This window comes from Phyllostomus discolor, chromosome 9, assembly GCF_004126475.2.
Source record: "Phyllostomus discolor isolate MPI-MPIP mPhyDis1 chromosome 9, mPhyDis1.pri.v3, whole genome shotgun sequence".
NCBI lineage: Eukaryota > Metazoa > Chordata > Mammalia > Chiroptera > Phyllostomidae > Phyllostomus > Phyllostomus discolor.
In genome coordinates, this window is record NC_040911.2 from 28,613,719 (window position 1) to 28,638,244 (window position 24,526).

The 24,526-nt window shown below is 40.0% G+C and overlaps 1 protein-coding gene across 17 annotated transcripts in view; it reads right to left on the minus strand.

The window, feature by feature from the left end:
• The window catches only part of DTNA (dystrobrevin alpha), a 352,090-nt gene that overhangs the window by 96,144 nt on the left and 231,420 nt on the right, over positions 1-24,526 (minus strand). For 11 of the 17 annotated variants that reach the window (XM_036009165.1, XM_036009164.1, XM_036009163.1 and 8 more), the window contains exons 1-2: positions 21,708-21,774; positions 11,665-11,745 (exon numbers count right to left, since the gene is read on the minus strand). In XM_036009165.1, coding sequence (XP_035865058.1) covers positions 11,665-11,745; positions 21,708-21,774 — 148 coding nt within the window. Of the gene's footprint in view, positions 1-11,664; positions 11,746-21,707; positions 21,776-24,526 lie in introns of those variants that run through there. The other 6 variants (XM_028523840.2, XM_028523841.2, XM_028523839.2 and 3 more) reach the window with 1 other exon arrangement.

Genomic DNA, 24,526 nt, shown 5'->3' on the forward strand with positions numbered 1-24,526 from the left:
AATATTCACCTTTTTAATCTTATAGGTATTCTGAGGAACAAAAAATTTTACATGGAAAACATTAAACTGTAAAGCATGATATACATTTTAGAAATTCTTATTTTTTGAGAGAAAACAGAAATTAAAATTTACTGTCACATTCAGATAAAATTATAAAACTTTGTCCCCTCAAATTCTTTCATTGTTTGTTTTGCTGTGTCAGTTATAAAAATACAATCTTTCTTTTAAAATCTCAGGTTTGTTTACCTCTTAATGAATGTAATATATTATAAATCCATGAGAGATTATATCACAGTGATGAGTATTTTCATTGACTTTCAGATCAAGCACTTATCTTGAAATTCAGAGAGGCTCAGCTCATGAGAAAAAAAGGGCCTTTCCATGTATCACTCCTTACACTCCTGTATTGCACATAGAGGCATTAACACATGGAGAAAGACTACCATATGCTTCTACATACAGAGTTGGGAAAGGAAATGACAAATGAGATTATAAAATGTTTTTGAAAGAAATTAAATCCAACCAGTAATTTTAAAGATTCTACAATAAACTATTCTTGATGTTACAGGTTATTTAAGAAAATAGGGGAGACTCTCAGAGGGCCAAACTGAAGATTAAGAGAAGACAGTACATTATAAAAAGCCCACATTCACACTGCAGACTTAAATAAAAAAGCTACTGGAGCTCAAAATACAGGGATGCTGTTGTGGGCTGGAAACTTGGGAGGGGGAGTTGGGCTCAAGTTGGTTCCTGAATCACAGCAGGATGAGAACACATGTTGAGGGGGAGGGGAGAAAACTCCAAGAAGACAACCAAGCAACCAGTAGCACAGAGCAATGAATGCAGATGGTACAATGAGATCCTGTATTCACTCCACTGGGCCAGAGGAGTGTGTGCAGGGGAGGGGGGCCTTCCTGGAAAGTAGGGTCTGTAACTAAGTAAACTTTTCTGTTGTCCATTATTTTATTTTCTAATTTTTAGTAAGCAAATAGAAAGATTGAGAAAATGCAACCTGTATATTTTAATGCTTAGTTTCATTTTCAAACCGCCATGTACGCTAATTCTGCCTCCCATCTACAGCCAACCAGTCCAGCAGTGAAAGCCAGAGGTGATCTTTAGCTTGATGAGTGGGTCTAATGCCATAGGTCTGGGGTGTGGCCAGGGCATCCCTAGGTTAAGCACCTCCTTAGGCAATTCTGAAAGACAATGAAGTCTGAGAACCACTGCTGTGGAGTATGACTTCAAGGATGGTGTTAGACAAGGGACAGGGAGAACAGGAACTGGATGCTCATTCAACACAGAGGAATTTATTTAAGAGGTGCCAGCAGGCTCCCAGGAACACTGTGGTCAAGAAATCCATGTGCAAATCAGCCAGTTGTTAAGATAGTCTCAAGAGAAGTTCTTTCTTTTTTTTTTCATGCAATCAGGCCTTTTTTTTATGACAAAATAGTGTTTGAAGAGCTGGGGAGGGAGAAGAACGCAGTCACATGGTGTGCTTTGCCAGAGTCAACCAAAGTATTTTGATGTGATTGTGTTGATGATCTTGCCATCACCCACATTAACCTGGGCTGAGTTTGGAAAGGAAATGTTAATAAAAACACAACTTTATATTTGATATTGACCAGTGAGCCATACCTTTTAAAATATGAATCTGAACATCTGAGAAGCTCACCAAATTACCTTCCGTGTCTAAACTCAACATCTTCCTTGCTTCCAAAGTATGCCTTTATCACCAAGACCACTCTCTTCACTAAGGATCCTAGGAGAGATGCACCATATCTCACAAGGAGAACATTTTAATTTCACTTCAATTTCCTGGTTAATGTAGATGGTATAATAATAGAGTTTCAAGAAAAGGTCTATAACATATTTTTGGTGTAAAATCAAATTGAGTCTCATGCTAGTCCTCAAAGGCTCTGGCAGTACATCTGTTGTCTACTAGGAAAAATTATTCAGTGTTGCTTAAATTTATTTGTAGAGTTTCATCATTATTCAAAATGAGGTACAATAATTGTTGGCTCAAATAGCTGTCATACTAGAAATTAAATTTAACAAAATTCAATTGAATGAGCACTTATTAAGTTTATTATTTTTCAAAGTATTGTACCAAGGATTGTAAAAATAATGAGAAGGTAAATGAAAAGAATAATCTGAACAATAACTAATTTCTCACTGCCAGTGTTTAACTTTGCTCAGAATATATTTAATAACTTGAGAAGCAGGGGAATCTAGTATCTTGTCTCCTCTCTGGGCAGTAATTTTAGACTTTACTGGATAACTCTACAGGTTCCTTCAATGTGCTCTTACCACTTCCTACATTCTAGCCCCTAGTTTGGGCTTTTACTGACTTTTACTTAGATTTTTTATAGTAAGTCTCATTACTCATCTGCAGTTTCTGCCCTTTTCCTTCTCTCCTAAGAAATATTTTAAGGCTTAGCTCTGGTTGTACCACTCTCCATTGCCTATTGAGGAAAACCCAAGCTTCCAGGCATGAAAACCAATGCTTGGACTCGAGTCTCCTAATCTTTAGCCTTATATCCTAATCTCCAGCTTCTCTGAGTCCCATGCTCCAGCCACACTGGGCTGCATACAATTCCAGAATACTCCCCTGGCTGTCTTGTATGTGCCTTGACTCGGCCCACTCCCTTCATCAGCTACACCCTTCAGTACACTGTCTTCCAGGCATCTCGTGCGCACACACACACTCCCGAGGATGCCCACTCTGAGCCCTCAGGCGGGATTACTTTCTCCCTTTTGTTGCTCCCAGATACTGTCACATGTCTACAGGCCATTTGTGCCACTCTGCATTTCCCACAGTTACTAATCAATAGGTTGTCCCTTCCATTTTGTAGATAAAGCTTTGGTTAGACTTCAGGGGAGAGGAGGGTCTTTGAAATGATGAGCTACATTTTATGTTAAGGGTCATGTGTGTTTTCTGGGGAAAGGGTCAGTGGCTTTCAGCGGATTCTCCCAAAGATACATGGTGAGAGAAGCTTAAGAACCACATCACTAAATTATGGGCAACTTGGAGACATGCCCTATGTCTTGTTCATCTTTCTATTCCTCATGGCTATTCGCACAATGCCTTGTTCAAACTGGGTGTTTAGTAATGTTTGCGGGAATGGAACAGGGTGCCTTCTGTTTGCCACACACTCTATATAATCCCTAGAATCTTTCCCTTTGCCTCATGTTCTAAGGCAGTGCAATGGGATGCACTGAACGTGGTTCCCCATAGGACCTTTATTATTCTCCGTCTACCATGACTTGAGCAGATAGCCACAATTCTAGATGCCAAATGCCACATTTCGAGAGAAAGAGCATCATCCACAGGGCTAGTGACCACGAACACTGTCTTCTTTTCCTTTGTAGCTGCTGATCTCAGCACCCTGCATCTTGTGCCCATCTGGCTAACATCAAAGAGCGGGTAGGGAACAATAAGCTTGGAAGTGTTCCTTATTTCTGCATTCACCCTGTACTGCTTAAATATATAATTAATCATCTTTGTGCAATGAGAGTAAATAATATGATGGAAAATAGAAAATACACACCCACTGAGAAAATAGCTATGGCCCAGTTTGCTGGTGCATGGAAAACTGTCTGGGAGATGGGCTAGCATTTGGGAAGAACGGATCACTGGATGGCTAAAGTGCAGTACGGGTTATTGAGATCTAGAATATGGGAGGTGAATCTTTTGTGGGAAAAAAACTTTAAAAGTTAGCAGAAAATACTGATGAGGAAATCTCCAGGGCAGAAAGCCAAGATACACAGTAGGTAATGTTATAGATCTCACTTTGTGCCTTTCCAGAGTCTTGGCTCCACTTCTTTCTCCAGCCCTGCAGAAGTGACTGTCACGACATAGACTTTGGCCAGCTCTGTGCAGCTACAACCAGACAGCAGCGGGCCTCAGGTTCTGCCTGCACGCCTCTGCTGCCTCAGCTGAACACCTGGAACCTACCCGACACTCTTACATGTGCGACCCCTAAGTGCAAGCGCAGGCCACCCTTGACCAAGGCAGGGCAGAGCAACCGGATCAGCACCTTAGCAGTTCCTGCATTATCTGTTGATTTTCTTTTCTTGTCCCAGTTCTGCTCTGGATTCACTATCCAAATAAACAGCTTCCAGACAAGCCTTGCTGTGGAGCCTGCTTTCTGGGGAAACACAGGCCAAAGCACTGATTCTAATCAAGCCCTGGTCCATCACTGACTGAACACTCCCAGAATAATAAATGCGAAAAAGTGATTATGACCATGTTCAGAGTAGATTCTGATTCTGTTTGGTCACACAGTTTTTCCTCAGCTTTTCCTTCTCCACAGTACAATGTCAGTTATTCTGCAGTGCCAAATTTGACAAATAAATTGCATCATACTTGTTCTTACGTTGAAATTCATTATTTTCCTGAGAAACTAAGCTGCCTGGGACTCGTGTCATTACTGGCTTTGTAGCAGGCTGCGTGGTCCACGTGTTTGCCTTTCGATGACAAGGCTTGACAGACATTGTAGGACAGGAACTCTGTTTACCATGGCTCTTGGCTAATATCTGGAAGTTAGAAGTTAAGTTCTCAATTACATGATTTTATCTGGTATTTATCCAAGGGAAGCCACTTAATAGTGTTCTCCTTATCCAAACAAACAGAACTCCTCAGAGTTAAAGCAGAAGTCCTGGCCCAACACTGCAAACGAATAAAAATAGCTACAGACTTCATTTATTTCAATAGCTATATACATACCTATATATATGCATTTGATTTCTTCTAAACACTCTACTTGAAAAGTAATTTTTTTCTTTAGAAAATGAATGTTTGCTGTGGGAATTAAAATGCTAGATAGAAGTTTATATAGTAAAGTTTTAGAGTCTACCTACTGCTTGATATTACAAAATCAGAAGCTTTAAAATAAATAGAACACATTCATTAGATTATAAACTTGACATTTTTCTAACACTAAATCTGTGCACTAAGGAATATTACCACGCTTTCCCCACCATGGTCTAGCATAATGCTTGGCACGCAGTAAATCTCAGTCCATATTTGTTGAATGGTAAATAAATGAGTGACCAGTAACACTAACAAATGTCAACAAAGCCTGGGTGAGGAGCAGATCAAGGTGACACCAGGAGTGGCTTCCCTGCAGTATCACAGGTGTGGTAATGTGGGAGGGGCCATTCTCTCATCCCTGTCCTCGGAGCCCGGAGACCCAGGGAGCCAGGCTGTGGGACCGCACCCTCTGGGCATCTCTTCATTGCTCTGATGACTGGCCCTGGGCCGATGTGCAGGCTCCCAAGAACATAGCGTGGCAGGCCACTCAGACAAGGTCATCGAGTCTTGCTTTGGCACCTGTCAGATGGGGTTGAGGAAGCTTGAAGGCATTCCTCTATATGTATCACTGTTTCCCAACTGACTGGGACATTTAAAGGTGAGGCACTTCCCTAAACTGTGAGAGTAAAAGGGCTTAGTTTGCACAGCTTGCTGGTATAATGCAGAAGCAGGGGACACGGAAGGAAGCTGATGGATGTCACATCCCGATTTCTGGAAACCAGGCTCCAGGTGCTCACTTAGTTCGCAGGTTGGGCAGTGACAGCAGATGGATCAGATAAAGCTCCTGGCACTCTAAAAATGTACTAACAAGAAAACAAAACTCTGAATTTTTAGGATCTCAAAAATAAAAGCAATTAAAGGAAGAGCAGAAGTTTGCTCTGAGAAGGGGAAACAACATCGCCCAGGCCCAGGGTGCCCAGAGAGGCGCAGGCTTCCACTGCCACGTCCCTCAGCGGAAGACGTGAATGGGCTGCTGCCGCCACCAACTTCCCCACAGGGAATTTCTGGGGATGCTGTATTCTACCAAGGAACTTTTCTTTAGTCTAAATACACGTCTGGAATCATTTGGCATCAGGAATGAAAACCAGTGTCCACACCATTTGGAGCAATACAAACAAAGATAGTTGTGCTCCACGGGTTTTTATCTGCTACTTTATTTCTCTGACTAAACATCCCTGCTCTCTGGTCCGACTCCTTGACTGGAGAGAGCCCTTCTATCTTTCTCTTTTAAACACTTCTCCTTTGGAAGACTATCCTTTCAGGGATCATTTCTGTAGTTCCTTAAATACTTCTCCTTTGGGGGATCTATTTCTCTGTCTGAAATTTTTACTTTAAATTTATTTTTTTAATGCAACATTCTATATGTCATTACGTGGAAAACAGAAAAGTCCATGGTCTTAGCAGTGTGATAGGCAGGGCCCAAAGCTGCTGTCCCAGCCCGGCCCTTGGATCCCTGGCCCGCAGTGTTCACCTTCTCTCAGTTATTAAGTCAAACACGAGTCTGGGTACTGCTGTGATGGGATTTTGCAGGTGTACTTAAGGTCCTGAACCAGTTAAGCTTAAATTAAGGCAGGAAGAGTATCTGGGTGGGCCTGACCTAATCACACGAATCCTTTAAAAAAAGAAGAGTTTTCTCTGGCTGGTCATAGAGGAGGAAGTCACAGAAACTCGCTCCTGCTGGCCTGGAAGAAGCGGAGAACACACATGCTCTGAACAGCCTGGGGAGTCACGTGGTAAGGAATGTGGGTGGTCTCTAGGAATGAGGGTAGTACCCTGAATGTCAGCAAGGAAGGGAGCCTCCATCCTTCAACCACAAGACAATGAATTCTGCCAATAGCCAGTCCTCCTGGAAGAGGACCCTGAGTGCCAGATGAGAACCGCAGACCCAGCCAGCACTCTGATTTCGGCCCGTGAAACCCTGAGCTGAGAATTGAGTCATGCTGTGCTGGATTTCTGACCTACAGAAACTGGGAAAGTAAATGGGTGTTGTTTTAAGCTGCTAAGTGTGTGGTAATTTGTTATTCAATGATAGAAAACAGACACGGGCAGCCAAAAATCCACACACTTAAAAATGAGGCAGAGAGAGGGAATATACTGGAACACTAGCTTGAAAAAAATGAATGGGATATTAGTATTTATTGCTAAGAAATACCTAAATACTACTCCTGCAGCAGAAGACTAGTTACCTGGATGGTAAAAAATGAATCTAGTGGAGCCTGTTCGTTCATTCACAGAAAAATATTCATTCAGGTCTTACTACATGTATAGCACTCACGTGGATTAACTTTGCAGGGATAGAGAAAACTTTATGTAAAGAGGTATCTGCATTTTTTGGGTTCATAAGTGATCCTGAAAGTTTAGAGCTATTAAAGACAAAAGCCTGTGTGCTAACCTTAAATTATATCTGCATGAGGGATACCTATAAAAAATGCTTCATTTACTAGAGGAAGGATATTTTGAGAAGCTCTAAAAGTTCAGATACAAATTTATACTTTTTCACCTTTCCCTTAAAACAAAATTTTAATTAAACTGTCATTGGCATGAGTGATAGAGAGGAAATTCACACTGTGGCTAGAAGAACTAAAAGACAGTGCAATGTCAGTTGTGGGCATTGCCTCCTTACTTTTGCTCCAGTGTTAAACAGGAGGAAGAAGATGTTTGATTTATTTCTCTCATTGCTTTTTGTTGTTCATGAACTTATGGCTGCGTCCCATTGACTTCAAAGTAATTTCAGAAAAAATAACTGCTGACATTAGAGGGTATCTGGATCATTAACTATGTCCATGCTGACTGAGAAAATAATGTTGCAGCAGAAAAGTTATTTAAGATAAAGGCCAAAATGTTACCATTTGCTCACATGCTTATAAATGGTATATCAATTATTTATTTTTGTGGAAAGTCACTAGGAAATCTGGACGCTAAAGAGAAGGCTATTGATTAGAAAGAAGACTTAGGGGTATATCTGTATTCTTTATTCTGTACCATTTCTCCTAGAGAATAAAATAGCCAACTTGTTCCCTAATTTGTAGAGAGATTTGCCCCTTTACTTTATTGGAGAGCATGCTGGTCATGGCACAGAGAGGGAGAGTATGCCAGGCACGGAGATGAATGGTGAGGGAAAGAAGCCGATCTGGAAAACAAATCCTTGGAGTAAAGTTGAAAGAATTTTTTTTTGCCTTAAAAAAAAAGATAGGCTTCTTGCAACTCTTCTTTTATTGCAGAGGTCAGTAAATGTTTTTTTGTGGACATAGAAGCATCACCTTATAATGGATTAATATTCTGTTGGCATATACAGGGTGGGGCAAAAGTAGGTTTACAGCTATTTGTATGAAAAATAATATAATAATAAATAATAACAGAAGAATAAACTCTGTGTTTCACATACTTACAACTATAAATCTATTTTTACCACCCTGCATATAACAAGAAAGGAAATAAGTTTCTACAACATTCTGATGATAAAATTAAAAATATAATAAATGAATATGATTTTTAGAATGCTGGACTATTAATGAACGGACTGGAATTTTTTTTGAGAGGAAAACAGTTTGCTTAATTGGGGTTACAGCTTAGTGTTCCCTTTACCTATTTTCAGATAGGTTGCAAATCTTCATCTGTAAAAGCTATTCTTAGTTCAGTCTATACAAAGACAGTGGGTGCTGGGCCCACTTAGTCCATGGGCAACAGTGTTCTGGCCTCAGACAGAAAGACTTTTTAGAACACTGGGAACCAGTGACTCTCAGCATCCATGAGGAACTGTATTAGAGGAAATGAACATGGACGTCAAGGACCAATGCTCTAGATAGGAAACCATAAACAGAGCAAGCAAGGGCTGTGGGGCAGGAAATACGGGCAATTAACTAACACTTCTGATCTTTACATTTAGATAAGAAAGAACTCTCCTAAAAATCTATACTCTCCATGCTATGTCCAGACAACAGTTTTTCAAGATGATGACTTTACAAGTGCCAGTTTTTATGTTCTTTCCTCCATTACATAGTTTTTAAGTTTAGTTCTGATAATACACAAAATAAATTTTACTTGTTAATAATGTCTGAGCCTAAAAATAACAACCCATTTTCAGTTAAAGTCCATCAATTTCTATGAAGTAAACACTACATAAGACTTTCCAATAAAGCAATACAGTTATAAATACACGATATGGGTTCTTTCTTATTTCTTTAACTGCAGAGTAAAACTCCATTATAAGATACTATGACTTGTTTCAGGCTAGGTTTTATTGCAGACAAAAGTTATCTTCTTGTAATACAGGGGTATTTAATATTGGCAAATATTATGTCACATGAACACCGGCACTCCTGGTTCCCTTCCTAAAAGAAAGGCTCTAACTTCGATTAAAATAAGCCAGGCTCAATTGTGTTAGCATTCAGCAAGTATCTCAGCATCACAACTGTTATATTTATTGTCGGGAAGGAAAGCTCAGCAAACACAAATAGTCCTTGCATTTCACACTTCTAATCAATGTAGAAACAATTGGGAAAAGAATCTTAATTTTAGCAGAGCATTCAAGGATATGCTTACATTTCTTTCTGGAGCCTTAGTGTTGTCTAGTTTGTATAGAATATAATATCTTTTCTCATCCTAAAATGTGCAAAATTTGTAAAGTACATTGTAAAGCAAATAATAATTCTCTGCTTACTGTCTACTGATTCTCTAAGCCTCTGCCCAGTTACCTCCCTGGGTAGGAAAGCCGTCTCGGCGGTCCCCACACCCAGGTCAGGGTGCTGCCTCCTCCGTGCTCCCACAATGCCATGTACACATTCCTGTCATTACACTTCCACACTGTTTTATAACTCTGTTTAAAAGTCCATCTACCCACACAGATTCTGGGCAACTTCATGGTAGGGATTGCATGGTGTTTTCCATCGCTCTGTCCCTGGTACCTAGCACAGTGCCAAACACAGAGTAGGTTTCCATTATAAGTTTACTAAATTCAGAGGTAAATGAATGGATACACTGAGGGCTGCTGGACAGGTGTGAAGTTTCTCTTTTTACTCAGGGATAGGCTATCACTATTCTTTAAGATACTGTTTTCCCTACTGTTTACCAAGAGGGCCAGTGTGACTATGCCACGATTCTGGATGCAGGGTAAGGATGAGGGCCAGAAAAGAATAGGAAGAGGAAAAAAGAGATGTCCAAGAAGGAGAAAGAGCCTTTATCAGAGAGCAGGAGGAATGGAATATGGCCTGTGGGTTGCTGAACCCAGTGGGGGCCGAAAGAGCACGCCCTCTATAGTGCTGGTGCAGGGCTGACAAATCAGGAGGAGTCTTTTCCCTCCCCTCCCCTCCCCTCCCCTCCCCTCCCCTCCCCTCCCCTTCCCTCTATCTATCATCTCCCCCCCCCATCCATACCATTTTGTAATGCCATTTTGAAATGTTGAAACTCCCTATTCCTACTGAAAGTAGCCTAAGGAAGGCTCTGCCTGGCGATGCTTTGAGGAGACTGGACTCTTATCCCTGCTCCTTCTCCTCTCCCCTCTATTTTGAGGGCCATTGTAATGAGGTAAAAAAAAAGGGAGGATCCCATCACTTTTTCATTGCTGAAGATATGGAGAGTCTTCTTTTTGTTTGAATATGGGTGATGAGGTTGAGGGGGAGGGAGCACTTTGCTTCTGTGGGAGCATTTTCCTTGAGCTTTAACACCAGGCCTGCAAATACCCAGGACTGCAAATACCCAGGACTGCAAATACCCAGGACCACAAGTACAACCACAGAGTCCTTCCCGCATCCAGAGTGAGTTTCTCACTGCTTTTGAGGGGGGAGGGGGCACTGGTTTCACTTTCTGTGAGGAATCAAAACATGTGTTTGATGTTGGACCAACCTATGTTTTTTCTCCATTCTTCTCCTTCCCTGGACTTCAGCCCCATCCTTCTGGGGCTGGAGCTTACGTGAGGAACAGGCGCACACTGCCCACACCCAGAGCCACAATCAGCTACATGCCGAGGCAAGGGGCTGGGGTGGCCTGCCCGTGCTCCAAGAAACACCTGCTGGAGACTCTGGGCAGGCAGAGACGTGGACCCAGCTGGTTTCCACGTTCACCCAGTGGATAGTCCTCCAGGGAGTTAATCAAGAGCTATGTGCATGTACTCAGAAAAACATTATGGTTTTCATTTTTTAATGCATGCAATACTAATTAGAAAATGAGAAGAGTTTTCAATTTTTTATAGCAATCTGTTTTTAAAACAAAGTAACATTTTTTCCCAAGAGATAATGAATGTGGTAAGATGGCGGATGTGCTGACCCAGCAATGAGTGTGAATCTGCTCCCTGTGATCAGTGATCTAACTTGTTGCTTACGTTTTAAAATTTGGGAAAAAGCTGAAGCAAGATCCTTTGTTTCTTTAAGTATTTTTGTCTCTTGCTATTGTCTGATGCAGGCAAATATAGTTAATATTTTGATACTAAGGATTAATTTTCTAGTTTCAGAAAGAAACTTGATGGTTTTCTAGGAGCTTATAAACATTTTCCTGTACTCGTAAAGGAAGCACAAATATAAGGACTCAGAGTTTGATGTTTTATAAAGTTCTTGGAGACCACTTTGATGGCACGGCATTTACAGTACCAAGGCTAGAGAAAAGAAGGAAAACATCCATCCAGCTTTAAACCATTCCAACGGCAGGCTGGAATACTTTAACAGTCTAGAGTAATTAAGCCTTCAGAATTACTTAGGAATAGTCTTGCTACCATTTGTTTATTATAATACACTTTTCCGTGTTATATAAACATATTTTTGTCAATTATTTCAAGAAAACCTAGTTTTAATAAACAAAGTAACAAATGTAAACTTCTAGGATACATGAGGGTAATTAGTCCAGACAACTAGCTTACTTACGATTGCATTTCTTCTGAACAAACCGAAGCTTGCATGCTGTTCTGTAGGTGGAGAGTCGGATACGATCCAGATCTTGAGCCCCTGGGGGGGAACGTATACATATGGTGTTGGTATGCCATGTGTGTAGACAGGAACTGATAACATTTATAAATGAAACAACTATAAATACAAGCCATACACTTAATTTTGTTTTTATTAGAATATAAATATAACTTCAAGACTTGAAAGGGTCTGTCCCATATCCTGCAGGTTCTAGGGGAACAGAGCATGTGCAATCAGCCCTGAAGATCAGAGTGCAGACCATGTTCAAGGCTAAGAAACACAACCTTAGCCCCATGGCATCTGCCACTCTGGAGGACAATCTGCTCAAGCCGTGATGTGTAACATCATCAAATAATCATCCTAACTGCACTCACTGGTCTCCTTCTTAGAACGAGGCTGTGAGGTGAGCACATGATGGATGTTGGGCATTTTTCCTGCCTTGCCAGAGGCCAGTTGCTTTTAGAAGTCCTAATTTTCGTCTATGGCCATACCACCCTGAACACGCCTGATCTCGTTTGATCTCAGAAGCTAAGCAGGGTCGGGCCTGGTTAGTACTTGGATGGGAGAAGTCCTAGTTCTCTCATCTGGAAGACAGGATGATGATACTGCTAGTACTTACATCACAGGGGTGGAAGGATAAAGGAATGACTATACCCAAAGCACCAAGCGCACTGCCTGGCACACAGTAAGTGCAATGTGGGTATTCATTATTACTAGTATCTCACCTGTGATCTTTCCCGTCAACCTCAGAGAAGGCTCCTTTATAAAAACAGCCACTACTCTTACACTGTGGCTTCCATCTCCTTCTTAACGAAGAGGAACATGCTCCCCACATTTCTGAGCTAGTTCCCCTACTCCCCTCAGGAATCCAGCATGGCTCACAATGCTCACAGCACCGAGTCTGAAAGTTCTGCTCAGAATGCAAGCTTCTCTGCAGGCTCTTTCCATCTTATCGACCCAACAGTAGTTCCCACTACTCTACCGCAGAACCTCCTCCCTGCAGGTGGGCTGCTTGCCACAGAACCTGAGTTTCCTCTGAATGGGCTAATCTTTAGGCTGTGTCCAGCACACATCAGACTTTCAACAAATATCAGTTCTCTGCTTCTAACTTTTTGGCTCTTTTGAAGCCCATGTTTATGGTCCATAGCAGATATAAAGGCACTTAGCTGTATTTTGACGTGTATTTTTTTAAACCTTTTTTTTTATTGCTGTTCAAGTACAGTTTTCTGACTTTTCCCCCCACCCTCCCCCACCACCCCAGCCCTCCCCATATTTTGACATGTATTGAACTTTCTCTCAACCAGTAAAAGTGCTATATAAATGCTTAGAATATAATAGTTAAGGTAGCAAGTCAATGAATTGGCCTGCAAGTAAGTATATTAGGAGGCCAATGAAGGGCTCTTCTAATGAAACTCAGGGTAAATTAACAAGTGTCCCTCACCGAGAGCATTTAGCATCCCCTCGACTCAAACTGATCTCTTTGGATTCATTTAAAAACACTATCAATACTCCTCCATTACTTAATATTAATTCTTGTAACAGTTCATTACTTGGCAAACAGGTTCAACGATACCGAGTACTTGAGGGGTTAGCGAGGTAAGGACTTACGTTACCCAACAGAAGCATTCTCTTAAACATGTCCTCAAGAGGCTGACCTTTCAGCCCATGGCCATGTAGGATTATGTGCAATGATAGGGATGATTATAACACAGTGAAAAATAAATGGACTTGTGTAAACTTTGACAAGTTTTTATCTGTTGTCCAGTTTCCTCATGTATAAAACAGGGATAATATGAATTTTATTGGCTGGTAACCTCGGTAGCTGGTACATAGCGAGCACCTAACGACAAGCAGATGGGCCTCCTTGAAAGGCTTCCTGTGCCACCTCTGAGCAAGAACAAGTGATATACATTTCTTTTTTATATTTGAGTTTTAACTTGCCTCTTTGTTACTTTAATCCATTTGGCCTCATTTCCCCTCTGGAGCCATGTCATCTTTTCTCCCTAGCACTAGATAATTTATTTCCCAAACATTGGAAAGCTGCTATCATCATTATTAGCATCTCCATTACCATCTGAAGATCATGTACAGAAGTCCCCGTTATCGTGAGTGTAGAGTTCAGCCAGGAGGTAGCTTCTCCTTGAGGTTTTAGGTCAATGAGGTTCAACCGCATGGCCGTTTCAAGTACGAGGTCTACCACTGAGCGTGGCACACAATAAGGCTTCAATACACGGACATGACTATTATCATTTGCATTATTATCAGGCAAGGATTTGAGACCCTAACTGTTCTAGTCATCCTGTTCCATGACTGGCTAATATCTCCTTGAAAGGAGATATATAAAATCAATCCCATTGCCACAGACAATGCCCCACCTGTACAGAACATATAGAAAGCAACTACTTTCACTGTGATAAGGACACTTGCTAATGCAGTTCCACTCTCTGGACTCTTATTAAGCTTGTAGTTCACTAAGAAGCTAATTTTAAAAAATCATATGTACTTTGTTAAGTCAGATTTTTTTCTATTTTCTATTTTAATGTTTATTTGGGGGTTAAAGGTAGGATTTCATACTTACCTGGTTAGTTTCTTTTAATTTTTAGCTCATGTTTCTAACCATCCTGATCATTTTTTAAATTTTGATTTTGTCACTGGCATTTCAAAGGAGCTTCCCAGGTTCAGGTCCTCTGTAAATCTGAGAGGCTTATGTGGAAGATGAGTACTCCAGGATGCCGATAACTAGACAGAGCAACTGGCAGAAATACCTGAATGTTACATCTGCCTTTTCCTCTGGATGAAGGTGTTATTTTATTAATGCTGAGTTTGGTTCAACAATCAGGAGTGTCTCAATATTTGTAAATAATCCTTTAGAAGAAGATATTAGACACATAGATTATTTGTGTAAGATTTTCCAGAATAATGATTGAAGCCCAGGTACAAAAGGACTGTGATGCAGCACACAATTAAATGTCTGAGTTCTACCAAGGTCTGAGCCTCTGAGAACAGAAACCCTGGCTCCTCTGCCCCTCCCTCTCACAGAGGTCCTGGCGGCGGTCTGGCAAATTGCCAAGAGCAGTGAAAAGGGAAGTCACGATGTGCAGTTAATGGAGCCTCTGTTTTATTTAAGAATCAGGAAGAGGTCTGGAGGTCTGTCAGTGTTTCCTATTTGTGTAAGTTCTTCCTGATTGAGGATGTAAGCCCTCAATATTAAAAGGGATGTGGTGGTCAATGAAATCTAGCTTTTCCAATATAGCAGCACACTGTCTTGCACAGACAATGTGAGTGGCAACCACAAGATCCATAATGGGTTCTGGGACCAAAAACAAAACAAAAAACTGACCGGCAACATGGTGTGTAGGCACTTGCTCTGTTTATTCACCTGTTTAAAATAAACTTCTTTGTTTTTGCCCCAATAAACCATGAACTTGATTCAGTTATACATGTGTGGTCTCTTCCAGAAGGTCTATAAATTGATAGTATACCCAGGAGGAGTTGCATGTCTCCTGTGTCCAAGTCATTGCTTACAACCAAGGACCTGAACAGGGCTACAGCCAGTACACAGCCAGAGGGTGTCCTCTGAGTTGTTGTCCCGTTACTTATCCTGTGGGCGTGGCTACAACACTGCCTATCAGTCCACCTAATTGTACGGTGATCCAGCCCATGTCTCTCCAACACACGCACAATCTAAGAGACTTCGTTAGTATATTGCTGAGGTTAAAGTTGATTTTTATCTTATGATATTTTCCTGAGCTAACAGTCTAGTAGCCTTATTAAGAAGGGAAATTAGCTGCCTTAATTCCCCTATAAAAAAGATGGAATTTGAATAAATGAATGAGGAAGTGAAGTCAGTAGAGCAATCCTTATTCTTAGAATGGTGAAATGTCTAGGGTTACCTCTATCTCTACTCGTAATTGGGGAAAAAATCCATTTTATCGGGAAACCCACTTCGAATTCACCCCCTAGACTCCCAAGAATCTATATTCTCCTCTTTAGATAAAAATGAGTACAGCCTTTCCTTTTTATTTTTTGCAGTGTTCTCTTCATTATTTCTCAAAATCATGGATAGTCCTTTTTCCCATTATTATCATAATACTGGTATATAATTCTTTAAAACATGAAGGTTCAACTCACTCAAATAATACCTGAGATTTGCTTCATAATCAAACAGTAAAGGCTGAGAGTAAATAATTAAAGGTATGGATGAATACTGTTTCCTATACTTTTGTTTATATTTGAAGCTTGCCATAATAAAAATTAAAAGCTAATTCACTTAAGGCCACCTGACGCTCTTGCACCGTTGCCTCACGCCTCTCACATCTACGTCGGGGTTGGAAAGAAGTGACAAAGACGGAAGCAAAGACACAGTTAGGGCAGCGACTTTCCACATTTTTCATCTCATGGCACGCAAACTAATTACTAAAACTCTGTGGCACACCACAAAATATATATTTTGCCGATCTGACAAAAAATAGGTGTAATTTTGATTCATTCACACCAGATGGTTGTTGTTGTGCTGGCTGTTGTCATTTTTTAACTTGACGACCTGAGAAAAAAGATGTCTGTGACCCAGATTAAACAGTCAGGTACTGCACTTAAAAAAATTGAATTTATTGAAGTTGCATTTAGCTCTTCTTTTCAAGATTTTTTCTCTTCCCTTTCTACCACTGTCCCTTTTTCCTCATCTCTCCTTGACCCTTTTCTCCCTTCCCCTTACTTTCTTTCCTTTCTTCCATTCATTTATCTATCCATCTACCTAACCACCCATCCAGTCCTACCTAATTTTTTGCTTTATCTTCATTACACTTTGAGCAGTTAACACAAATCATGTATGCTTTGCCTTTTATGTTTTGACAGTTCATTTAAAACCTTTTACATAGTCATTCAGATTCTTGAATGTCTCATTCATTTTTAAAAGTCATTCAACAAATATTTACATAATAAAGATGAAGCTCATGAGCCCTGTGTCTGAACCCTTTCATGCTTGATGATTGACTGAATGTGTGTGTGTGTGTAGGTAAGAGAGAGGGGAGGGAGAGGTTTAAAGAAGTTTGGCATCAAAGATAATGCTCAAATTTCTACCTTAGACGACTCAGTGGGATGGAGTGCGGCCCTCAGTGAGGTAAGGTGCAAACAGGGAGGAACAAGAGTGAGGATGAGTGAAGACGAAGAGTTTAATTTTGTGCTTAAACAGTCTGAGTTGCCTGTGGGAGGTCCAAGCAAAGCTATCCAGTGGCAACTGGATATGTGGATATGGAAGTCCTGACCATATTCCAGGAATTATTAACAAATGTATAAAATGTAGCAGTGTGTCTTCACTGGGCCAGGACTGGAAATATTTTTCCAAGTGGAGACTGTGTGCACAGGTAAGGGTATGCCACATGCTAGGTGTCTGAATGGGCCACACAGTGGGATAGCAGCTTCCTTTCCATTTCCCAACAGTACCTAGCTGTTTGGTCAGTGTTTCAAGACTGCTTGGCTTTGCAAATATGGGTAAGCAGAACCCTTGGCAGGGACACTGGCTTTTTTGTGATGAGCTAGTTAGTTAATGGTGAGCCCACCTTAAGTTGCTTCATCAGTATAAGCTTTGCCAGTGAGGAAGCAAGGCTGGAAGGAACATGGATTGAGTTTATATGCTGACTTTTTTGGATAAACTGGTTCGTGAGAATATCAGAGGCAGTTTTAAAGGAACTCTTGGACACTTGAGAGCCATAATGATGGTGAAGCCTTGAGAGAAAGTCAAACTGTATGTCAAAATAATTGGTCAAGAACAAAACTTCAGTAAAATCTGACTTCAGGGGGTTTGGAGTATATTAAGAACAAAAAAAAAAAAAACAAATACAAAAACAAAATCAAACCAACAAAAAGCAACAAAATAGAGTGGTCAGAAAAAGCAAAGGACCAGACTAGGAGGGTTGTGACAGAAGGCAGAATTTGCAAGATAGTGACCCACGGTGTCAACAACTTAAAGAGGCTGAAAAGCATAGGAGATGAAGAAGCAAGTAAAAATAGCCACTGTATTCACTGTGGCCTGTGGTCGTGGGGCCATTCATGTAATCTTTCTGAATCTTTGAAGTCAGTTTTCCTAAAACACATAGCGTGCATTGCAACACCATGCGCTGGGTTCCGCTCCAACTGGTTGCCAGCTGATTGCAGTGAACTTTCTGCAGAAAGGCTGCCTTCAAATGATCCAGCAGCGCTTGGTGAGTACCTGCATCTTCCTCCTCTGATTTCCGGTCCCTCCTTCCCCAGAGGCCATGCTGCTTTCTCCCCAAGGCCATTCTCTGCCTGTCAGGCAGCCTTCCAATTTATGAAAGAGTGTTTTCCAACCATTTTCCTCTCATTAAAACCTACCTATCCCAAGCCCTGGAGGCTTTTAAACCAACACTGATTCAGCATCTGAGGTAAATGGATGTGAAGGTGGAGTCTAGGCTCTGTCCCTAAGGAGGAGTTCATGACAGTGAGTGACATGGATATGTTCACAGATTCGTACGTGTCGAGAGCAGGAAAACAGAGAAGGTGAGTTTAATTCCAAGAACAAACTATTTATTCTGCTAAAATCCAGTGTGGTAAACTTGTTTGAGCTGATAAATTTGTTCAATGACTGGAAAGGCCAAGGTGAGGATGACATTTACATTTAACCAGTCTTTTCAGCTTTAATCTAAGTACTAGATACACCGATAATTAGGACATTATACTGAAGGTACTTTTTGGTTAAGGGCAACTTGCCTAGAATTTGTTTAATTAAAGTGGGTAGCCATGGAGTTGCCATTGTTGTTGTTGTTCTGTATGTAAGGCCAGCCTTCTGTGTGTTTGTGAGTCTGTGTTACTCTTAATTTCATTTTTGTGCTGTTTCCACTTCCTGCTTTGTGGTTATAAGTTCAGCGTAAATGTTTCATGCACGTGTGCTGTGACCCCCTGAGTTTTGCCAAAATCTCTTATCAGTTGTTCTTTTTATTAATTGTTATTTTCTGTTCTTGGCCTTTGTAAAGCTAATATGCCTTAATGTTCCCCTCCGCTTGACTAAACTCGAGTCAGGCTTCTTCGTAACTCGGGGCCTTTGAACATTCTTTTCTTAGAGCATTTACTTTAGAAAGCTTTCTATTATAAATTCTTTATCTGTCCCATTGTGGTATAAATCTCCTAGCTTTTGGCCAGTTTTACAGCCCAGGGATACCCTTTTCAAGAACGTGGGAGCCACCCCTTTGAAACATAATAACTGAAGGAGCTCTCCCAATCTCTGTGGGAGGGGAGAAGCCTAACCTTCTAATTGTGACAACTAGCCAACACGACTGACCCACGGGCCCACTAATATCCTTCAGTACTTCCACATCGGCTCACCCCAGTCCTCACACACCCTCCTGCCTTTCGTTCCCGTGGATCTGTGTTCACTTTCTCTCCCCGGTTGCAATGGTCTTGAAGAAAGTCTTCCTTGCCTTCTTAACTCCTCCATATGCAATTTTTCTTTGACATTTGTAATTTCCAAAATGAAGAGTCTTTTTGGCACTTTCTTTTGCTGTTTCCGAAAAAAACATTTCTAGAGAATACTTAGTTGACCAGACTTACAAGTTCTTCCTTTTTAAGCTCCTTCTCTAGACATCAGAATTCTTGGAAGAGGTTATTGCCCAGTCTCTATGTCAGTCTTCTCTGAAAATAGTTTCCTTGTCTTTCTTGGGTGCTCTGCTGGTAGACCTGAGGTAACCCACACATTTTTCAACTACTTAACACATTCTCAACGAGATTACCTTATTCTTTTGTGTGACAGTCTATCAATCAAAATCAATTTCTCCTCTTGAAACCAGCCAATTGTTTTATCTGGCAGAACCCTACTTACTGTGGACATGTTTTACTTGGTGTTGGTTTAAACACGATGCTTACTAATGGATTGTCAAGATTAGATGTGTTTACCTATTTTTGGCCAAGATCACAGTCTATTACTCAAGAAAGAAAGACACATACTTGTGTGCTTTTAACTATTCATTAATCAGGAGAACTCAAAACATGACTTAATAAAGTACAAAACAACCTGAAGTTTGTATAAAAAATAAAGTTACAATTTGGAAAAGAAACACACAATTTTCCTAAGTCTTTCTAACTTGAAAAATTTGGAGCTCTCTCCTTCTGTGGCTTTAAAACTTATGTTGATCTTTCTGTGACTTGACATTAATTCAAAAAACATGTGTGACATATGTATTTGTCTGTGCTAGGCACTGTGCCACAGATAGTATCTTAAACTCAGATAAGTACTTAAAGATTATTAAATAATCACAGTTTTATAATTCTTAAGTGTGTTAGCTGATATAGTCTTTAATGTAACAATGATAAATTCAAACATTTCCCCTAAGACTACTGCTTTTTATGTTAAATATGTTTTTTTCTTTTTTCTTTTTTTTGTTGAAACACTGGTCCATGATGTATGTGGCTCTTGCCTTTCCAGTCTAAGAACTTATGATATGGAAGGAAATCTGTGCTGCTTTATATTTTATTTACATGGGCAGGTAGTAACGAGGTTCCTTGCTCTGTTAGATTTGCACCAACAAGGTTATAATTCCAGGTGTCTGGCCATGACAGAATGAAGACACAGTACCAAATGTGGCCTAGGAAATTGGAAGGCTATGGCTGAAACCATCACAGGCACTTCAGACTTCTTTCTTTCTTTCTTTCTTTCTTTCTTTCTTTCTTTCTTTCTTTCTTTCTTTCTTTCTTTCTCTTTCTCTTTCTCTTTCATTTATTTATTTTTAGAGAGAGAGAAAGAGAGGGAGAGAAACACCAATCTGTGGTTGCCTCTTGCATACCCCCTACTGGGGACCTGGACCACAACCTAGGCATGTGCCCTGACTGGGAATCGAACTGGTGACCCTTTGGTTTGCAGGCCCGTGCTCAGTCCACTGAACTACACCAGCCCAGGCTAGACACGTTTCTAAAAGTGAAAAATGCAAGAAGCATGATTGAGATTCCCCACATCAATTTTAATTTTTTTCCTCTTTGTTAGTTCTAGCACTGCCTTGGTGCCACCAGATTATTGGGAAATGATAAAGGAAAATATGAATCTTATTATCTAGGACTTCTGTTTATCTGTGCTAACCCTCATTCTTGCCAATCAGTTCCAATCTTCAGTGGAAACCTAATTTTGTCTACTTCCTTCGCAGGCAAAAAGGCTTACAACTCACTTCTGCTCATCTTCATTCTTATACAGGGAAAGAGAGATAAAAAGACAATAAGAGGATTGTACTCTTTTCTTTATAACATTTAATTTGAGATGTGTGTTTTCCTTCCAATGTCAAGTTCTTCTGCCTCATGAATAAGAAACGTGGTCTATAAGGGAGCCGCTACCAACCAATTATTCACACAGTAACCATGTATTTACATAAACCAGCAGCCTTTATTTAACGGGTTCTCCACTGGAGTCAGTCTTGGTTTGGTTTCCTTCAATGACAGGTGACCTCCGAGCTCTTTTTAACTTTTGTTTAACTTCTTTCATTTTGTTTAATTTTTTTAGCAACTGGTTTGTTACATAGATTCTTCCTCTCTGCATGAAGTCTAAATGACAGCTTACAGTTTGGTCTGGTAATCACGCCTGACTCCTTTTTTCCATATAAACATATATTATTTCGTAGGTGAGACATTCAAGAATTCACTTCACAAGTACTGTCACAATGTCACAGCTTACAATGTGCTGGACACTGAGATAGCATAGAGAGATGAACATAGACTTTAAAGTTTAGTTGACTGTATTAATGCCAACACTAAATATTGTGTTTATAAAGCTGTTTGTGTGTATGTGTATATACATATATTTAGGGCCATGGAAATTTTTTTCATATAAAATATACAGAGTAGTAACAAATTACAATGCTTTACTAATTTATTTTATAGGAGGCAAAAATGCCCAAGTTTATACTTTATGCAAGAAATTTAGAATTTTAATATAAGTACACAGGTCATAGGATTTCATGTGCATTCAGTGGACACTATAGGGTCTTCCTGAAAAGTTCCATACTTACTCATCTCTGCAAACAGCTGTCTTCTTTCTGCCATAGTATTTCCTCTTTTCCCACTATCTTCAATCATTCTGTGAGACAAAATGGGTACATTGTGGATTACCCTCCTGCTAATGAGGCAAACAGTCATACCTATGTAAACACATTTGCTTCAGCTATGCTGTAAACGCAGAGATAAGCTATTTAACACTGTTTCAAAAATACAGTTTTACCTTTATTAACTTATATTGCTGTACATATTTTTCCCTATATAATGTTGTTGGAGTTGGTTGAGGGGGGATACATGTTTTACTTTCTAAAACAAAAATATTCACAGTAGCAGATTATCTTGCATTACAACTGAACACAACCATTCAGAGTCTGTTAGGTGTTTCATTTTTACATATATAGATTCTTTTTTAATTTTGAGAGTTTCTGGGAAGACTATAAAGCAGAGATAATGCATCCCATTTAACAAATGATGAGACTGAAAGTGTCGTGGAGTTAGTGAAGCGAAAGGCACAGACGTTTGAACCCCAAGACTGGTATGCCTGCAACCACATTCTGCTGCAAATTGCCCCTTGCGCACCCAAAACAGCAATTTAGAAGCAGGTTATTTTCTAAATGTTCACTTCTAAGTTGAGTGTTTGCAGCACACAAGTTTTTCTATACATAATTTCATGCAGGGGGGTTAGGTTCACAACTCTTCACACAAATAAAAATACTGTCTGCAGTGGAACTATCTTAAAAATACCAACACTTAAAACGGAGAATGAAAAAAATACAAAAAAAATAAAATTTCACTTGAGGAAAAAGGAAGTAATGAGAAAGTTAATGGAAATATTGTTTAGTCTGACAGAGGGCTTGGGCTAAATGTTAAAGTTTTACGGGTTGGTGGAGTTGATTTTTTATGATACCTAATTAAGCTTTTAAAAACTAAAGTTTCATATATACACTTATGTGCATACATTTAGATTTGTCCCATTATATTTTGATTCTTGGGCACAGTAGATATAAGGCATAGCTGATCTTTTTTGTCTGTCTTTCACTGCAGCCTGCTCTTTTTTAATATGGTTCTTTGCCCATTGTATTTATTTATGTATTTATGTATTTATTTATTTTTGGCCTGTATTGCCCTCTCCCTATGCTTAGCTAACTTACAGTTACCCTTCAGGTCTCAATTTAGGTGTATCTTCCTCTGAATGCCCCACCCCCGCCAACCACCCCAATTCTCTATGATTGGCTGGGTCTGGTGCTTTTCCTCTGAGCCTCCATAGCTGGCTATGTCTTTCTCTCAATGCTGAGCTTAACGAATATTTACTGAGTACCTTTCGTATTCCTGACACCAAGCAAAGCTCTGAGCATAAAAAAGGGATCTACTCACAGCTTCCTCCCTCCAGGTGCTTACATTCTAGTGGAGCAGCTACAAAGGAGTAAAAGCACAATGAGGTAACTATAGCTGTAGAAGTGGAAAGAAAGGTGTATGAAATTGAAAGAGGTCGATTACCTGGGGATAAATTGAACAGAACTACTTGCAGAAGACAGACTGAAAGGTTAGACTGCTCTGTACAAAATGACTCATTTGAGAGTAAAAGAAAACACTGGTGGTGAAAATCAATGTGATATCAGTCAAACAGCCTCACCAGGTTTGATTCAAGGATCATTTGCCTATTGTCAGGGAAGAAAAGAAGGGCAGGATCAGCCTTGGTTTACAGAGTTAAGAGAAATGTGTACCCATTCACAATGGGTGGTTATATAACCAGGGTCAGGTTAAACAATAACTGGAGAGGAGCAGAGTTGTTAATGAAACTCTGGTAATGATTCACTGCTGAACATGGTCAAATACTTTCTTTTTATAAGATTTTAGTTATGCAAGTATGGTTGATATCTAGAGATCTGGAGAGAGACACAGCCTTCCTGATTCACATAACTCTGTCTTTTTTACTCCAGAGGAAGAGGGCAGATAAGAATCCGACATCCCCAAAATAATCTGGATATAGCTCCCAATTTTTATTTCAAGAGGATCAGAAGTAGAGTAAAAAAAAGACGGGGGAGAGAACCAATGATATGTTCCTCCATCTGTCTATATACTGGAACGAGATAAAAACCATTAAAAAATAAATCACAAAGGATGGCAGGTTGGAAAGCTCTGACTGAAAATGTCAGGGAGGTAAAGGCGGGCTTCTGAACGCCCAGGGCTCCAGTCTGCAGTGCTCGGTCGGTGCTGATCGTTACATCTCTTTCCCTAGGTAACGTTTTGTGTGTCTCTCTTTAAGGCTTTTGAGGGCAGCAATCTCAAGAATTCTAAATTCTTCACAGTGCCCAGCAAAATCCAATCAACAAATGCTATGTATATTTAGTTAAAAAAAAGAAATAAAACAGAAATAGAGTGGGAAGAAAAAGAAGAGCTAAGTTTGCTTTCTGTGAAATGGACTTTCAATTATATTTTCAAAAACTGACTTATAGAAGACTGAGATTCAATTTGTACTAGTTTCAAAAATTAATTATTTGAAGTGAGAGAAGCTAATTTATATATTTTTATAATCTAGGGCCATATATTTTAAAGCAAAACCCTGTCTTATGAAGCAGAAGTTGAAATAAATGCACACTACATTGGTGTCATCTTTCAGTCTATTCATCACCATTTTTTGACTAATTAACTCATAGAAGAACCATCATTAGCTACACAACAGGTATTAATTCTCACTTCTAAGTTAGATGTCTACCATATCAAGAAAAGAAGGAAAAACTCAGTGGTGCAAAAGAATAGAAAGCATGGAATATAATTATGAATTTAAAAGGAAAAATTACATACTTCTCATTTTACTCCCAGCATCACTTGG